The sequence below is a fragment of the Puntigrus tetrazona genome, chromosome 10, assembly GCF_018831695.1.
Source record: "Puntigrus tetrazona isolate hp1 chromosome 10, ASM1883169v1, whole genome shotgun sequence".
NCBI lineage: Eukaryota > Metazoa > Chordata > Actinopteri > Cypriniformes > Cyprinidae > Puntigrus > Puntigrus tetrazona.
In genome coordinates, this window is record NC_056708.1 from 1,815,604 (window position 1) to 1,832,864 (window position 17,261).

A 17,261-nucleotide genomic window follows, 5' to 3' on the forward strand; every position below is an offset into this window, starting at 1 on the left:
TAGGAAATGTATGACAGCATTCCAGGAAGAATCGAAGGCAAAATGTGGTCGTACTCCTTATTAGGTCTTTGATATTAATATATTTTTAGGTTTCAATTTTTTCGTCCACCCCCCGGGTGTGTGTTTATCCCTGCGTAACCGTTTTTCCAAACCAAATTCAAACCTCTGGTCTGTTGGTGTGGTTATAATTCTCCAAAGGCATGTATTAAACAGATGGTCAGAATAAGATTGTCAGAATCCACTAACACTACACGCTGTATTAAACTTGAGCCAAGGGAATGCGAGACTTTTTTTTTTCTCTACATGACCGTCTTCCATGCTGATCTATACCACAGTTAAGAGCTTAAGAGAGAAATTACAGGGTTCTCTTCTTGGCATGCGTTCATCCACTGTCGGATATATCTCTCAATGAAACAAAAGAACTCTGTAATCTCGGGTAATTTAATTCTTTTCTGGTGTAGAAAGCAAAGCCACATATTTGTACTAAGCAGAGCACCATCTCTTATTGATCATTAATTTTCCTGGCTTCATTCAAGCCTTTTTTTCCTCCCCCTGTCAGTTTATTTGCTTAAGTTTGTTATTCTTTGGGTAAAATCATTATCATTTCCAAAAGTCTGGGGATTCGACAGGAAAAGAAACAAACCTCAAGTATGGGCTTTCTCTGAAAGATATGTGGCCCGACTTCAAACGCGCTCGACGAAGCTCGTTTCAGGTGCTGATAAAACAACCATCTTTAATTTCGACAACATTTATGGCATCATGTGACCTACTACGAGGGCGCTCGACTTGGCAGCCTCACTCCTAGCCCTCGAAGGAGTTGAAAATAATCTCAGCTGATTGCTATCACCTGTGTTTCTCGAAGCGTCCAAAAAGTTCTCCACAATCAGGGCAAGTGTTACAAAAACTTAAACTCGATATATTCTTTACAAGTCCAAATGAGACACCACAGCGCTCACGCACATCACGTTTTTTTCCCCCTCGTTGCTCTTCTTGTAATGTTGCCTGCTGAACAAATCATGTCCTTTGGCTAGTCTCCTCTGGGTCAGTGGTAAAAATAACTGCTTGACCTCCGGCATCATGTCTCCTCAGAGTTCTTTAAGTAGCGGTTTTGCTCTCTATGTCTCAAGCCGTGCCTGAATCTGAACGGGCTTTTGGATTTTAGTACACGTCCGGCAGGTTTTAACGTCACAGGTATCAATAATTTTCAAACATCTGAACACACTCGATGTGTTCACGAAGCATCTTGCATTTTCTTGCAAACCATGATTGACCAGGACCAAGTTCCAGTGATTTTTGCATCGCTGAATTGGTTGTAGCAAGGTAACACCTCTGTAACCTTATCATACTTTGAAGAAAGTTTGTAACCTGGCTGTTATGGATCACCAATGAGTATTGTTTTCCTTACTACGGAAGTCAATGGTGGCCCAAAACTGCCTGGTTACAAACTTTCTTCAAAATATCTTCCTTTGTGTTTCGGCTGAACGAAGAAATTCATTCAGGTTTGCAACTATTTTAGGGTGATCAAACGAATTTACTGTAAATTAATTTTAATTTTAGGGTGAATTTTGATCAAATTGTTCATTTTTAAGTAGAATCAAAATATATATATATTTTTTTACAGCAAAAACAAAACCAGACAAAAACCTTTTGAAATAATGTCCCACTGTAAACCGCAATGGCAGCAATGGCTGATCAGTTTTACTTTTAATGAACACTTTATGATGCAGCTTTGATCAAAAAAGATCACGGTTGAAGCAGAAATGCCAAAAATGTTTGGTGTCTGAGCCAACAAATGTCACCGTATGTGAGCATGACATTCCCAGAGCATGACAGTGTGTTGCAGCCTTCTTACCCCATATTTGCACTGACGGGAGGAGGCACCGTACTGGAAACGACACTGCTCATCTGCATCGTACACCTGCCCTGGAGCCACAGTGGGGTACAGGAAGTCTCGTTTCAGAGGCTCATTGTCCAGACATGTTCCCCGACCTGAGCTGTCAAAAAAACAAACCTTCAATGGGATTGGCTTCTCTAGAAGTTTGTCCAACAAGAGAAAGAAAAGTCTCGTGACAAAATCTCACACTAAAGTGAAAGGAAAGATATATTGTTAATAGGAATTAGCGAGCGAGAAACCTGGAAAATACAGAAGGCAAAATGAGGGAAGCATGAATGACAAACAGTGGCCATAAAACGCTGAGATTTGGACTTATATGGTCCTGCATTGCGGCAATGGAATCCTTTGAAGAGCCAATAAAATGACGAAGGAGACGTAGAAGGTACCGGAGGTCACGCGTCCAGTCAAAGTTGTGTTTAGTCTGTTTAGTCAGCTAGAAATATGAACGCTCCCAAGAAAGCCTCAAAAAAGGGCCACAGCTCTGTCTGCAGCGAACAAAAAGTGAAAAAATAGAGCCAAAGCAGAGGCCAGGCGGTACATGTTTTGTTGGACTGTGTTTATTCTGGGTTCAGAAGTGGATCTTGTTTTATTCTCGGCGTCCCCGTTACGGATACTTTCCCCTCCTCCCTGGCGTGCGCAAGCGGCTGAGAGACGTGTCCGCCCCACGCCTCTGCTGTCCGCCGGAATAAAACAGCCAATTATTATCCCGCTGGCTTTTCCAGCAGCATGCCGCGGAATACGCTCTCCTTCTCTCCGAGGGAATAGTGGGCTCGCTAACAACATAAACGCTAACATTTCATACTGCCGGAGAGCAGGCGGCTCTATTCTAGGCTCTGTCTGGCATTCGCATGATTGCTGCAACCGAACGAGCAACCTAAAGCATGTCAACCAACCACCCCACCGTGCGCTGCTAAAAGCAACAATTCCTCTAAAGAGAGTGAGTTTATATTGCATCAGCCAAGACACACTAACCCTCTGACGCTATGCCATTACAGTTTCGAACGCTACAAGGAATATATGTCTAACTTGCACGGAAAAATGGTACGGCGTGACTTTAAAAACTGAAATGACAACTAGTTGTGTGTGTGTGTGTGTGTGTGTATATATATATATATATATATATATATATATATATATATATATATATATATATATATATTGGATGCCAGAGATCTTTAACTGGCTGAAATCATGTATCTTGATTTAGAATAATTTATAGTTTTATAATACTAAATAATTAGTTTTAGCCTTCAAACTAAAATTCCAACAGCATAATGTGCATAAAAAATTATATATATATATATATATATATATCATTTTCTTTAAATATAAAATATATAAATAAATATATAAATGTAAATGTTTTCAAAATATGTATTTTATGTATTTGTATCTAATTAAATATAATGAAAATACACAGTGCAAACAAATATATTATGTAAATAATATTATATATATAATCTTTTCTTTTTTTCTTTTTTTTTTTTTAAATGTACACATAAAACACTGTCCTGAAATCTTGCATTGTATTAACAATAGAGTATTTAAACATCTATTTCGACGTCTAAAAAAAAGCATCCTATGGATCTGGTTTCTGTAGTGCATTCAAAAGGAAGCATTAGGTGAAACGGGGATCTCTGACTTCCCACCACAATACTGGAAGTCTAATCTAATTAAAAACTAAACCAAATACATCGGAAAGGAAAGAAACACATAAGCCCTAGCCTGGGGGGTAACCAATGTTGTATTTGATTTCATCCATTTAGTTTTCTATTTTTTTTCCCATGTGTTTTGGCAGAATAATCCCCTCACCGGGGAGAAGACGAATCTGAATATGTGCCCTTGTATTGGAATACACAAACAAAGACTGTTTATTTCTTTAGAGAAAGACAAAAATGGACTTTAAAAATGGACTTGTTTATTTGACATGTCAACAAGGCTTCCTTGGGTAAACTCATTACAGCGAGCAGATATGTCGGCAATGAAAGGAAACTTATTAACTACTTATAACATTTTAGCACAAAAACAAATAGCAAAACAGAAAAATGCAAAAAAAAAAAGTTTGTCCATAGCTATCGTCTAACCTTGTGTTCGTTCGGTCACTGTTCGTTGACTGTTTGTGTCAGACTTTCTGGTTCAGCTGCTTTGCTTCATTAGAACTGTGAAAATTCTATGGTAAAAACCTGTTGAATGGTTAATGGTAAATTCCTGTAAAACTTACAGGGAAAAAATGTAAACTGACATTCCCGGAATTCCCTGCATTGCATTTTGTTAGAATTTGGTGTTTTTTCTCTGAAATGTTGCATGTAATGTTGTTAAATGTAATGGTTATTGCATATTTCAGTTTAATCAGTCTCACCATGATGGTGTTTAGTGTTTGTATGAATGAAACTCCTTCTAAATATGTTTATATTTAAAGGCTTCTTGTGATGGGCTTTGGTCCATCATGCGACTTTCTTATCACCACCTTCTTTTGATGTTTATCAGTGTATTTCAACGGTACAAACCAGATTTCCGTACTTTAATAGGTTTGTATATCAACATTATATCAGTTAATGAAATTACGGTATATAACTTTAAATTGAACTTAAAACTGTAAAATGTCTTTATTATATGCAGCAAATTCCAGCAGCTTCTGTTTCTTACCGTAAATTCTATCAGATTTTTTTGTTAGTTAGCTAGTATTTTTAGTTTGTACCTAATTAAAAATAACCCAACTGCAGTTTGATTGAGATTAATTGGAATGCACAATGAAAAAACGTTTTTGGGGGGTTTCTGAATTTTTTGAGTTATTCGTTTTTGCAAATGAACAAATTAAACATTTATTAGGCAATATGTTTGAAGGTTCCTACTGTATATGTACAAACAAGCACACTAAAATAAGTCAAAATCTACAGCCAAACACCGGATTCTGGTGAGGAAAGATCCGTCCACACATCCAGAATCTAGATAGGGATGTTTCGGTAATAGACCAACATTATCATAGCAGAGCTGTTTTACTGCCAAAGATTACATCAACCTGAGATTTCAGAGAAAGCCCATTATTGATGAATTGCTCTGCACTAAGCAAATCCAAAAAAGGAAGGTTAGTATTCAGCCTCAATCCGAAATGGTCACAGATGACACGGTGTGATTATACAACAGGGAGTTCATCCCAAACCAACAGAGCAGCGTTTCTTTGTGTTTGTGTGGGAAGTTGGCACACGATGATAAAGCTTCTGATGCTAGCGATGGCTGTGATGTTAATCTTCTTCCATGAGGTCATTCACCAGGAAAACTTTTTGACAGCCATGGCAACCGCTATTATTTTCTTTCGTCTTACGTTAGGCTAACAATTCACAGACTTGCCTATGACTGCCTAATACAGATCAACTTCCACTCTCTCATCCAACCATGAACAGACTCTTTTTCAAATGCAGCGCATTAGTGTGGTTCTAAAAAAAAATTAAGCCAGTTGTTAAGTGGCATTATGTATCAGCAGTAAAATAGAGAATGAAACCATATAATACAATATCCTCTAACGGCACAATTAGACATTTAATCAAGTTGGTTAAAATGTTATATTTGGCAAAGCAGGTTTAAGAAGGGTGCTCACACACGGCCTTCTTTCTCAAAGTGCTAAGGGCCTCATTTGGGACAAGGCCAATATGCCTGGATTGCCGCTACACAACAGAGTCATGGAGCACAGGTTTTTATCAATCCATACTTTTGAGGAGAAATTATCTACTATATTTCTTTCGAGAATCTTGTGGACAGTTAATGGCCAACTATAATCAAAGTTTGTTTGCTTTTTTGTTGTAGTTGAGTTGAAATCTTCAGTATTCATCTGTCTGAAGGCAAGATTTTGTGGCCAAAACTGTCTATTGTCAATAGTGTAAAAGTGTAATCCCTTCAAACCAAGCAGCTTTGTGTTTATCAACACAATTTTTTGCCCTGCCGCAAAATTCCAGCATAGATTCCTAAAATATCTGGATGTTGTCTGCAAAAATTTGCCAAATAAAGGTAAATGTGGTCACATCTTACACTTGATACAGTGATGCACAATATCTTCATTAAACATGCATGCATGCTAGACAAATAAAAAGGGGTAGTCCACCCATGTAATGAGTAATGGGTAATGTTTTTGGGTGAACTAACCCTTTAATGTGACTTTATGAAAAAACTGACTTCAATCTTCAATCAGATTTTTAATCTGACCTGAATCAAACACTCAAAGGTTTAACACCTGTAAACTTGCTAACTTTAATAGTAGAGATAACATTTAGAGACAGGCAATTTTAGAAAGACCCTAAAAGTTATGCACAATTAAGAAAGTTGTAGTTGCACTTTATAGTTCACTTTAGACATTCTATTAACTGTAAGTAACTTTGCAACTACATGTCAACTAAAACTCTAAGTACACTTGATTTTTATGCTACAGTCCAAGTACTTCATGCACTAATGAGATGTTCCACAAGGTAGCAACACTGGCACGGGTCGTTTCTTCACAGTAGAAAATGAGACTAAAGAGACGGAACAACAACAACAAGATACCAGAGACTGCAGCAACAAACGCCTACACTAAAGAGTATCAATTGCAACGGTATCATTCATAACCTCCGGACAAAAATAGAGGTCAAGCATGTCATCAAATTAATACTGTCAAAAGCTACGCATTCGACTGTAGTTTGATGCTAACGTGGGTGTATAAAAATGTAGTATACTTTTGGGCTTCACTCTCATTCGAGCATTAATAAACTGGTTATGTTTAGAGATCGGTCTACAGTTAGAATAAGTTGACATGAACTTGAAAATTGACTTATAGCTAGTCAAAAGTAAAATTGTTAGCCATGGTGTTATTTTACAGGTTGCAGTTAGTTGTTAAAACGTGCTCTGAAAAAGATTGGCATTTGGTTCTAGTGACATTAAGTATGTGTATCCAATGCTTCTCACAGAAAGAGAGTTACTATTTGAGGATGTCTTCAGACTAGATGCTAATACTTACCTATGCCTGGTTGGAAAGTAGGGACTCCAGATGAGCGCAAGAATCATAGCAAAGACTACATCTCTTACGAATTCTGCGAGCAGGGGATGGGAAGAATCTCTAGCATTAATTCTGATCATGGCTTGTCTTAAAAAACAGTTTGACGTTCATCATAAGAGAAGTTTGTGTGCAAGACAGTGTGCCAAAACTTCTGACACTGCCAGAATTTCATAGGAGATGAAATTCTATTAATCGATGAACACGTCAAACCAGCGATCAAACACTACATATTTAAGGCTAGGAATAAAGAAATCTTTTAGGATTTTAAAATATACATCGTACAGTGTGAGCTGTAGACTAGCAGATTAAATAATGGACGACTGCATTAGTGAATGAATGCTCTTTTCACTTACTCCAAAAAGCTGGTGATATAGTCCTTGCTGCAGGCCGACCAGGAGAAGGGGTTGGTGTTGGCTGTGATATGGGCCGCCATCAGCTTGGCTGTCTCGTGACCTTTGGTCCCGCAGGAGTTCCCGATCCCATCGTGGTTCATGCCGAAACTGTGAGACAAGCAGCAGATCATGAACTTTGATGGATCGCGTCAATCACGTCGCCCACAAGCAAACAAGCTCGGGCAGCTCCGAGAAGCTCAGGAGCGGATGACATCTTCTTCAGCTAAGCTGTAAAGAGAGGCTCTCCCTGGCTCTGTAACAGCTGTGAGAAAGGGACGGACGGGTCAAAGGCCAGAGGCTGTCTGGAGCTCTGAAGGAACGTGAAAGTTGTAATCACCACCCTGATCCGAGCCTGTCAATCAATAATTACACGTTTGAGCAGACCTCAATCGGCAGTCATCTCTTAATGAACCTTTCCCCTTCCTCCAAGCTGCTTTCATCTGCTCACGGGCCATCGGTGTACAAGACTGCTGAAGCATTCAGCCACATTCCTTGCCGGCAACTCCGCAAATACATCATTTGAGCCCTGCAAATTTTGCTCCCTTGCATATCTGTCTGGATATTGTACGAAAAAATCAGATCACCTTACGGCGAGACCTCGAAGCATTCGTTGTCGGCCGGGGTCTATCCAAAAGCAGAATTCAACCTCTAATGCATATAACATACCCCCCACCACATCACACAATTCCTCTGTGTTTTTTTAAGGCGCACATTTATGACATTTCACTCTACTCTCAGTATAAATCAGCGCGGGAGAAACCTTCCCCACAAGAAGCAGGGGCTATTTTTACAACCGCTGCACAACAGAAGCAGACGCAAGACATAATAGAGGAAATTGCCATCTCGCTGAACTTTGCCGAAAAGCTACATAGACCAATAGATCATGGTTATTTTTCTAAGCTTTCGGGATAGGGTTCATTTGTCCAGACTGCCATTTGCATAAAGATGTGTGCGCAGGCAGTTCACGCTTTGCATTTTGGCTGGAGGATTATACATAGTAATGACCACAATAAAACCGATCCAGACACAAATACATTATGAGACGAGAAAGCGTCAAACGTAGAATACTGGGCGATTTTTCAACCGCAAGGGCTTTGATGAAGTCCTGACCATCTCATTACACATTCAGGGGTGAATTCACTGAACAGCGTTGTGCTGTATTTCACTTGCTACTTCCAGTTTTTTTAGATACTAAATGCTCTAAAACAGGTGTCAAATAAGATCAAGGAAAAAAAATATCTGTACATTTTTCTGTTTAATAGTTCTGTGAAAATAAATGTTGTTCGTTCGTTCATTTATTTATTCAAAAAGAAAAACGTTTTTGGGGAGTTACATCACGTGACAGCCTGAACTAAACTTGTCTTGTTATTGAACTGGAAGTTAAGTGCTGGGCGTCCAGTCAGAGGAGAACTGACCCCAACTGAGTCTGGTTTCTCCCAAGGTTTTTTTTTCTCCATTCTGTATGCATGGGGTTTTGTTTCCTTGCCGCTGTCGCCTCTGGCTTGCTTTGTTGGGGACACTTAACTTCTAGTGACTATCGTTGAATTGACTACAGAGACCGTCTCTGCATTTAATAAGAAATTGGTCACTCTCGTCATTATACATCCCTGTCATTATACTGTACAGTGCTTTGATGCAACCTGTGTTGTTAAAAGCGCTATATAAATAAAAATGATTGATTGATTGATTGATAAAACAAATTATTTTAACTATTTGAGTTGGTTTCACCACATGACAGAACATTTGGCAGATAAAGCTTTTTCAAATTTACAGTTTTGTTAAAATAAGTTTTCCTTGAGCAGTAATATCATGGTGCTCATACAAGAAAACTGGCTCGCAAGATTCTTCTCCCAAATATTTTCCCATAAAAATGCCAGAAAAAGTTAAAGGGGCAATTCATTTTCCATCATTTTCATCCATTCATAGTTTACTTTCTGACATCCATAGCATTTATTATCTTTACATATAATCAATAGCTACCATCAACTGTTAGCTAACTCACATTCTTCATAATCTTCTGTTGTGTTCAGCGGAAGAAAGAAACACATCAGACTTCAGATAACATGAGGGTTGGTAAACGATGATGTAATATATACTCTTGAGTGAACTCTCCCTTTAGGTTAAGCTTGCCTTAGCAAAAGCAGCTAATTAACAGAATTTAACATATTACAATCTATATCCCTAAGACTGTTCACATTCATTCATTCAGACGGAAACACAAAGACAAACAGTGAGAGAAAATATACTTACTTGTGTCCGATCTCATGTGCAATAGTGAAGGCCGAACCGAGGCCTATATCTTCATTAATACTACAGCTCCTCTCTGGCTCACACATCCCGGCTACGGACGCCAAACCTGACACACACACACACACACACACACACACACACATGCAAGGTTAGGTCAAGGTGTAGAAGTGCTGCTCTGAGTCACCACCATAAAATTAGATTCTTCACATTAATCTCGACACCACTGAATTTGAAGCTGGTGAAAAGTTTATGCGAAAGTTTTTTTTAAATCACCAGGGGGTGGGTCAACACCGACGGCTAGACGATTAAATAAAAAAACAACTGATGTTGTAGCTGGAAAATGTCTAGACAAGGGGGTTAGATTTATAAATTCTACATCTGGTAACAAGGGACCACCTAGTAATTCAAGCCAGAGCTCGGAATTCAAGAAAACACATCACTTTGTGCCCCTAAAATATAAATGTTTTTATTATTCAAGGTTTCAGAGTTGCAAAAAGAGTGAAAGCAATCATTGTTTTCTTAATCCTGTTAGGTTTGTTTTCTTCCGAAAAAGATTTAGTTGACAATTTTTGGGTATTAACATAAAACCCACATAAGTTGAAATTTACTACTGACAGTGTTTTGGTCCCCGGCCTACAGGGACTTGGCTTTCTGAGAGGTTTGTACTTTTTTAAGCTTTATGTTGCACTGTCATTTTCCCTGCCATAAATAAACAGGCCTGTTATTTAATTGGTATGGAATGAAGGAAACATTAAATCTGCTCTCTGTTTTTATGCAGCAACATTTGTAGCGAGCCACCTCAGTGTGGCAGCACTGACAAAGAGCACTTGGATCTCACAAACCTTTCTGCCTACACAGACAGCTTCAATTCAACATTATGTACAGTGTACAGTGGAGTATCGACTGATGATTGAGGTCTGGATGAAGGTTGATAACCTAACAACATGCTACTCCAATAAGCATAAAAATACTACCTTTTAAAAAAAACATTAAAACATGCTTTTCAGGGATTGCATTTTTGCTACATTAATGATTTGACGTGTTCTGCAGGAGAAATAAAATAGGAATTGCTTGCAACTGCAATAAATGGGTATTTTAAGCATCAAAACATATGCAAAAAGTATCAGAAAAAGTGCAGTACACTTACAGATTATATTCCATGTTTTCCGAAACCAATATTTAACAACTTGTGCTTTTAATTCTCCTAAAAAGGGTTTGTTTCATGTCGTAGAAAAATATCAGATGTTTCTTCTTGACAAAGAAGAAGATGAAGCAAAGATTGAGTCTTCACAGTCTCAAAGCCAGCTGCTTCTGTTAAGGGGAGGGGGTTCCCTTCAAGCTATAAAGTGGGGAAAAGGGCTTTTGCAAAATCCAGGTGTCTCTTAGTTCTTTTTTCCCATCTATCCAGCCTGGGAGAGCAGAACAATTCTCAGCAGATTACATCTGTTGGTGATTGGTGGGAGCAAAACACAAAACCCTAAAGCTAGATGCATGGAGGACCAAAGAAGCTCGCTCTGGTCTCTGGTTGGATCAGACACGTGGTGGGTAGTTTATCTGTGCACAAAGTCAAATGCACAAAGGAAACCTCAGTCTTTAATTTAAAGTCTTGAATAAGTTACCTGTATGGGAGTGGTTCTGGACAAGAACAGGTATATTTAAATATTTTGAAGAATGTTTGCATTCACTGGCACATGTAATTACAAGACTTGTAAGATCCAATGGAGAGTTGATGTCATCAACATTAAACCTAGCTTAACGTGTCTTATAGAAGAGATTTCGCCATATGCGACATAAGAGTATATATATATCACGCATTTTATGGCCTCAGTTAATTATGCTCTTATGGTCATTTTTGTGTCATAAATTTAAGTTTTTATAAATGTACTAACCTTTCATTTCTCATGCTATATGGTTGGTTGGTTGCACCACGTGACATTATTGGTCACACCACATGGTGTTTTCTCAAATATTAATCGGCAGTGTTTTTTTTCTACAAAACAATTTCAGACTACTTAAGAATTTATTTCTTTCAATTAAGCCTTTCCCCTTTAATTTAATATTAGAACTATCTCCTTGGCATGAAATCATGCTCATTTTTAAAGAGATGTAATAATTGCATTCCATAAAAAAAGAATTTCAGAACAAACAAAAAATAAACATAACCATATCCCTAACCCGTGATCCACAGACAACACGGTAAAACAGATTTGGAATCCTACGAGGCTGAACTACTGCTTTAAAGTTATAATATAACAAAAGAATATTGGAAAGGTATAAACCTGACCTCCCCGTGGGCAAAACAATATTAAAGACATTGCGCAAGAATATGGAATACCGAGAAAAGCTTGTGTCTGCTTGGAAACCATCGCTCCAACAGAGCACTTCTGGCCTCTTTATCTTCCTTATCCAGAGGCCCAAACAAGAGCGGACATGCAAATCAAAGGCTAATAAGACACCCACTTTAGCAAAGAAGGGTAAAAAAGGAAAGAGATACAGGATGGAAAAGGGCTAGCGGGCCCAGTCTGAGTCGAAAGCTCATTTGTGGGGCTTGTTTTCCTAAGCCAAGGGTCGCGTTGATATTATCCGCGCTCCGCGATTACCCGGTGACCCCCAGAGGGCAACGCGCTGACCCGAGATCACCATGATGCCTCTGGGTGAGTGGGGGGTGTTGAAGTGGAGATGGAGGTGGAGAAAGAGGAGGGGGGCAGCAAGGAAGCAGAGCAGATGCCAGGGCAATTAAAGGGACCCGGGGAATGTGACGAATGCGGTCAATCTGTCAAACCACCCCTGGAGTCACAATATTACTTCTAAGATATACGGTTCGGCCCTGGAGGGGGCTGGTTCAGATAAGACGAGGCTTTGACACCGCCTGCAGACCTTTTAAGGGGGAAAGACACCAGTGTTTGCTTTCTCCTCCGTTATCCCGACGTCTTTAAACATATTACTTCTTCTTTTATCTGTTGTTCTCTGTTATATATCGTACAGTCTAATTTTCCTCACTCGTTTTCTTTTTTGGCTCGCCCAGGGGAGGGGTAAACACCTTCGTCCCGTAGCAGAAGGAGTGGGAATGTTTGGAAATGAAACAAGAGACAGCGGCAGCTTTGAGCCAGAGACAGGCAGACAGGCTTTGAGCCATGTTTGAGCTCAAAAGTGAGCCAAACTGCTCTTTAAAGACAGGGCAGCACAATAATCTCACCAAATTATTTGTGTAACAAAGCATATGGCATTTGCCATTCGGCGACACACGTTTAAAAGGTTAATTCACTCCGAAATTATAATTCCATCAGCATTTATTCATCTTCATGCCGTTTCAGGAGTCTCAAAAATTTTGCTCATCTTTCGATATTTTTAATCAACGCCAAATTTGATTATGGAAGCTCAAGCATAGAGCCAATGAGGTTCATTTTTCTGTGTCACACCAGACGTTTGAGCGTCAACAAGAACCAATGAAGTCTATTTTTGGGTGTCAAGCAAGGTTCTCTTTAAATTTGCTGATCAATAATCCCTAGTAAAATAGTCATATAAAAATTACAAGTAAACTTTATTTGGAATACTACTTGTGCACAATCTACCTTTCCTCATATTAACCCCAAAATGTGTTTTAATGTCACTATTGATGAAGACCGAATGATCTTTGAATAGTATCAAAATAAATGCAATATTTAAAAGCAAAATATTTAAAGTATAGTTCTACTTTAGCACAATCAAATATACTTTAGCATATCTGTAATTGGACTTCAGCACTACTTCCACACAAAATTTGGTGTTCCAGTTTAGTAGACTTCTAGTATACTAGTTTAGAATACAGTTTAGTATAGCAAAAGTGCAATAGGAGGTACATAAATATGTAAATGTATACGTTTTAGTAGGCCAATAGGGTTCAAATGTGACTACAAGCATAAAATAAATCTGTTCGTCATATAAAGTGCGACTCTTCAGAAGACTTGGATTAAACTCTATTAAGGTAAATTTATTGTGCAATCTCTTTACGAATGTTTTGAAGCGTCAACTGTTTGGGTGAATAGACTTTCAGTGGAGGCAAAGCCTTAATATCTTCATTCGTGTTCTGAAGATGAACAAATTTCCTTTGGACCAACGTGAGGTTGAGTAAAAGACAACAGAACTTTCATTTTGGGTACGTATAAGTACATTTCATCTCAGGATGCATTTTAGGCACTTACCGAGAGTACCGCAGGGTTTGTTCTTATAGGTGCAGATGTCATACCTAAAAGAGGAAAGAAATCGAAAGTGAGGTCTTTGTGTGACAGAAACTCATCAGAACTCAGATGTGTTACTTATAAAGAAAACAGGAATGCCTTTGCCTGTGCAAAACTCCTTTGAATGGGGTTACTAATGTGTTCTGGGTGGCTGCTTAATGTCTGGAGTCAAAAAAGGGTAACGCTTTATTTTGATAGCCCGCTTTAGACGTTCTGCTAACTTCACAACTACCTGCCAACTAGCGGTCATTAGAGTATTAGTAGACTGTCAGCTTAATATCTGCTAACACTTTATTTTAATGGTCCCCCAACAGACACTGTAATGACTACAAGTAAGTTTGCAATCTACTAATGCTATGAGAGTCAGCTGACATGCAGTTGCAAAATGACTTAGAAAAATGACTAAAGTGGACTACTGATATACAGTTTGACCAAAAGGATCCAGCTATGATACAGTACGGCTTATGCCCCTCCTTTTATGCAAGTCCACTTATTTTTTCATACATTTTACGATCTACCGCGTTAAAACTGTCAGTATTAGCGCCTTGCATTAGTCCGCGATAATGGTTCATGTCAGTAACACATAATCTTACATTATCAAGAGCCACATTTGCATTTTATCTGTGCTTACTTTCAGCACGTTTAAGCTGCGAGAAAGTCAGGTCTTGAAGTTTAATCATTATTAGACCACAACTTTCACTTCTTTAAAGCAAGTTGAAAGCGTCAAACCAATGCAATGCAATCAAAATCTACGACCCACGTTTTAATGACAGCATCCTCAGGTTTCTTTTTTTTTGTTGTTGTTTATTTTGTAACCCAAGCTCTCTTTTTTTTTTCCCCTCCCCACTGGGACTTGTTGTCAGTCGGCAGGCATTTTCGACGGCAAGCCTATATGAAAAATGCCAAATATTTTCTTATTCCCCAAACGGGGCATTTAACACCTCCTGAAAAATATCACGAGCGGTTTGGGCTGCTGAGTCTGGCCAAAGGCAGGCAGCCAGGCTTTGTTTGACATCGTCTTCGGCGCAGAGCAAAGACGCGGTGCCTGATCTGAATCATATTAAACTCTCTCAGAAGCTTTGTGTTTTGCGTCAGGGGCTTGAGGGGAACGGCGCAGACGTTATGCACGTATTCAGTCGGACTGGTAGTTGGAAAGTTCCTATCGGCCTTCTACTTCGGTGTCGATCTGAAGATATCCATGCGCTCTGTTTACTGTGGCAGCAGAAAAGGGTCAAAAGAGCCAAACGATCTTTGAATCTGGAAAATCATACTGGGATATTGCAGCCAAAAAATAAATAATCAAAACAAGGGTCTCTTTGTGCTCCTTTGCAGAGTTTAGAAGCACGTAAGACGCTGCTTATACAATTTATACAAATGTGAAAAAATGTAAACTCGTCGTGAGATCGCGTTCAAGCGACTTGATATGTAATTAGCTGTGCAGTTGCTAAGTGGTTTCCATGGAATTACTTTATCATTACAAGTTATTTAACAAGCCATAGGATTTGAGGTATTTATGTCTGTAGTACAAGTTATCTGTCAGATTTTCAAATAATATTGAAGGCTCAATACCAGTTAAGCTCATTCTACAGCACTTGTGGCATAATGTTGATTATCCCAAAAATTGTTAATACTATCATTTTCTTTCTTTACAAACGCAAAACTGTATGATGCACTGATATAGGAAGTGAATGGAGCCAGCTGGTAAGTTTTAAAACACTTAGCCACAATAAAACAATCTCTTATTAAAGGGGTCCTGTTATGCCCTTTTACTAAGTCTTGATTTGGTTTTTGGGGTGTACTAGAATTTTTCACACATTTTTCACAAGCCCCTCCTTTTCAAAATATGAAATATGCTCTGATTGGTTAGCCGGTGATTGGTTAAACCACTTAAAGCGTGTCCCGGAGAAGCCCCGCCCCTTACCATAGCTGAAATCTGCTCAGCTATCGATATTAACGATTTTGCCCAATTAAGACCCTGAGAATGTTTGCAAACATAAAAAATGCGTAAGAGGACAACTTTTTAATCTCTTATTAAAGTTTATATTTCATATCCACATCCTGTCCACTTGTATTGAATTGAAATTTTGCCTTCTTTTATGTTAATTCTCAATTTTTGAAAAGTAAAGCAAGAAAATGGGGAAATCATTGAAATTAAATTCAGTGGCAACCAACATTATGCCACAAATTCTGCTGACTATGTATCAAAATGTAATATTTCAGTAATCACTAGTGCCTTCAAAATTAGAATAAATAATAATACATTTTAAATAGCTAAATCTGTACGAATACCAAAGCTACATATTAAACTTGAATTAGATGGATCTGATATACATGTGTGTGTGTGACCCACAGTTTCACTCGATGTCTAATTGATGTATATATTGTACTGGTAATTCAATAATAATAAAAAAAGAAAGGCATACATGCGGAATGATGAACAAGGTCTCTGCCTCGAGGACGGGCTTTTAATGTATTAGAAAACCAAGGACAATGCAAATTCAATTTCAGTCACTCCCTCCTCGTCCCACGACTCCCCGAGCGGAGCAAACCCAGCAGCATTAGGTACTGTCTCATGAACTTGTGTCGAGAAGCTGACCTCATTTGGACATCGATTTATTTTGATTTAGTTACTTTAATTTCCCTCAGCTCTCACAACGGATCGTGTTCCAAACAAGCAATATTGCATCCCCCCGTCGTGCTCCGGCCAAAAGTCTAGGACTGAAAAAACATTGCTGAAGGGGTCAGAACGGACCGTCCGTCAGGATGAAGCGTCTGCATCACGCTAATGTTTCTTCCTCTTGTACCAGCGGAGCTACTGAAGCCAAATGCCATCACCCGAGAGCTTCTGTCTAAATGTTTAGATCTCTGAGAGCGACAGCTGAGCTCAGAAAACCGTCCGTGTGACCTCCGCTGAAGCCAAAGTCATCTAACAAACAGATACGAGGATATTTCATGATTTCTACTGTTACAGCGTTAAAACGATATCTACTTTACAACGATATCTACTTTAGCAAACGAGTACAAAGTTCGTGATTGGATTACATTTTGCGCATTAATGCAATTATTGCAATTTTAGTAAAGCTTAACGTTTCAAACGTGAACATTTAAGCAAATCACCCAACCTGTAAATGTCACTTTTAGAAACTTTTTTTAATGAACACACGTAAGTCATAGTAATGCTGCATGTTGCTATAATTGTAAAAGTTTGATTTAAAACCATTGCAATAGTCAACAAATTCTACTACGATTTCAAAAATCTTTTTAATAATGTTTAGGTAATTTTGTACATTTATGTAAACCTTGTAAACATGATTAAAATTATGGCATAAACTGTGATGGAGTTAAATATATTATAGTAAACTTCAGTTGTAAACTGTTCTATTAAAAAGGTAAAATATTGCAACGTCTGATATTGTAGTAAACACTGTACAGTAAACTCAAAATATAATACATTCAATAAAATTCATTATATTTAGTTTACATTT

General features: G+C 38.4%; 1 protein-coding gene across 1 annotated transcript in view; it reads right to left on the reverse strand.

The window, feature by feature from the left end:
• Positions 1-17,261, reverse strand: part of adamts6 (ADAM metallopeptidase with thrombospondin type 1 motif, 6) — a 72,680-nt gene that overhangs the window by 41,381 nt on the left and 14,038 nt on the right. Inside the window, exons 8-11 of the mRNA XM_043250234.1 lie at positions 13,741-13,784; positions 9,560-9,665; positions 7,271-7,417; positions 1,853-1,994 (exon numbers count right to left, since the gene is read on the reverse strand). Coding sequence (XP_043106169.1) covers positions 1,853-1,994; positions 7,271-7,417; positions 9,560-9,665; positions 13,741-13,784 — 439 coding nt within the window. The remainder of the gene's footprint in view (positions 1-1,852; positions 1,995-7,270; positions 7,418-9,559; positions 9,666-13,740; positions 13,785-17,261) is intronic.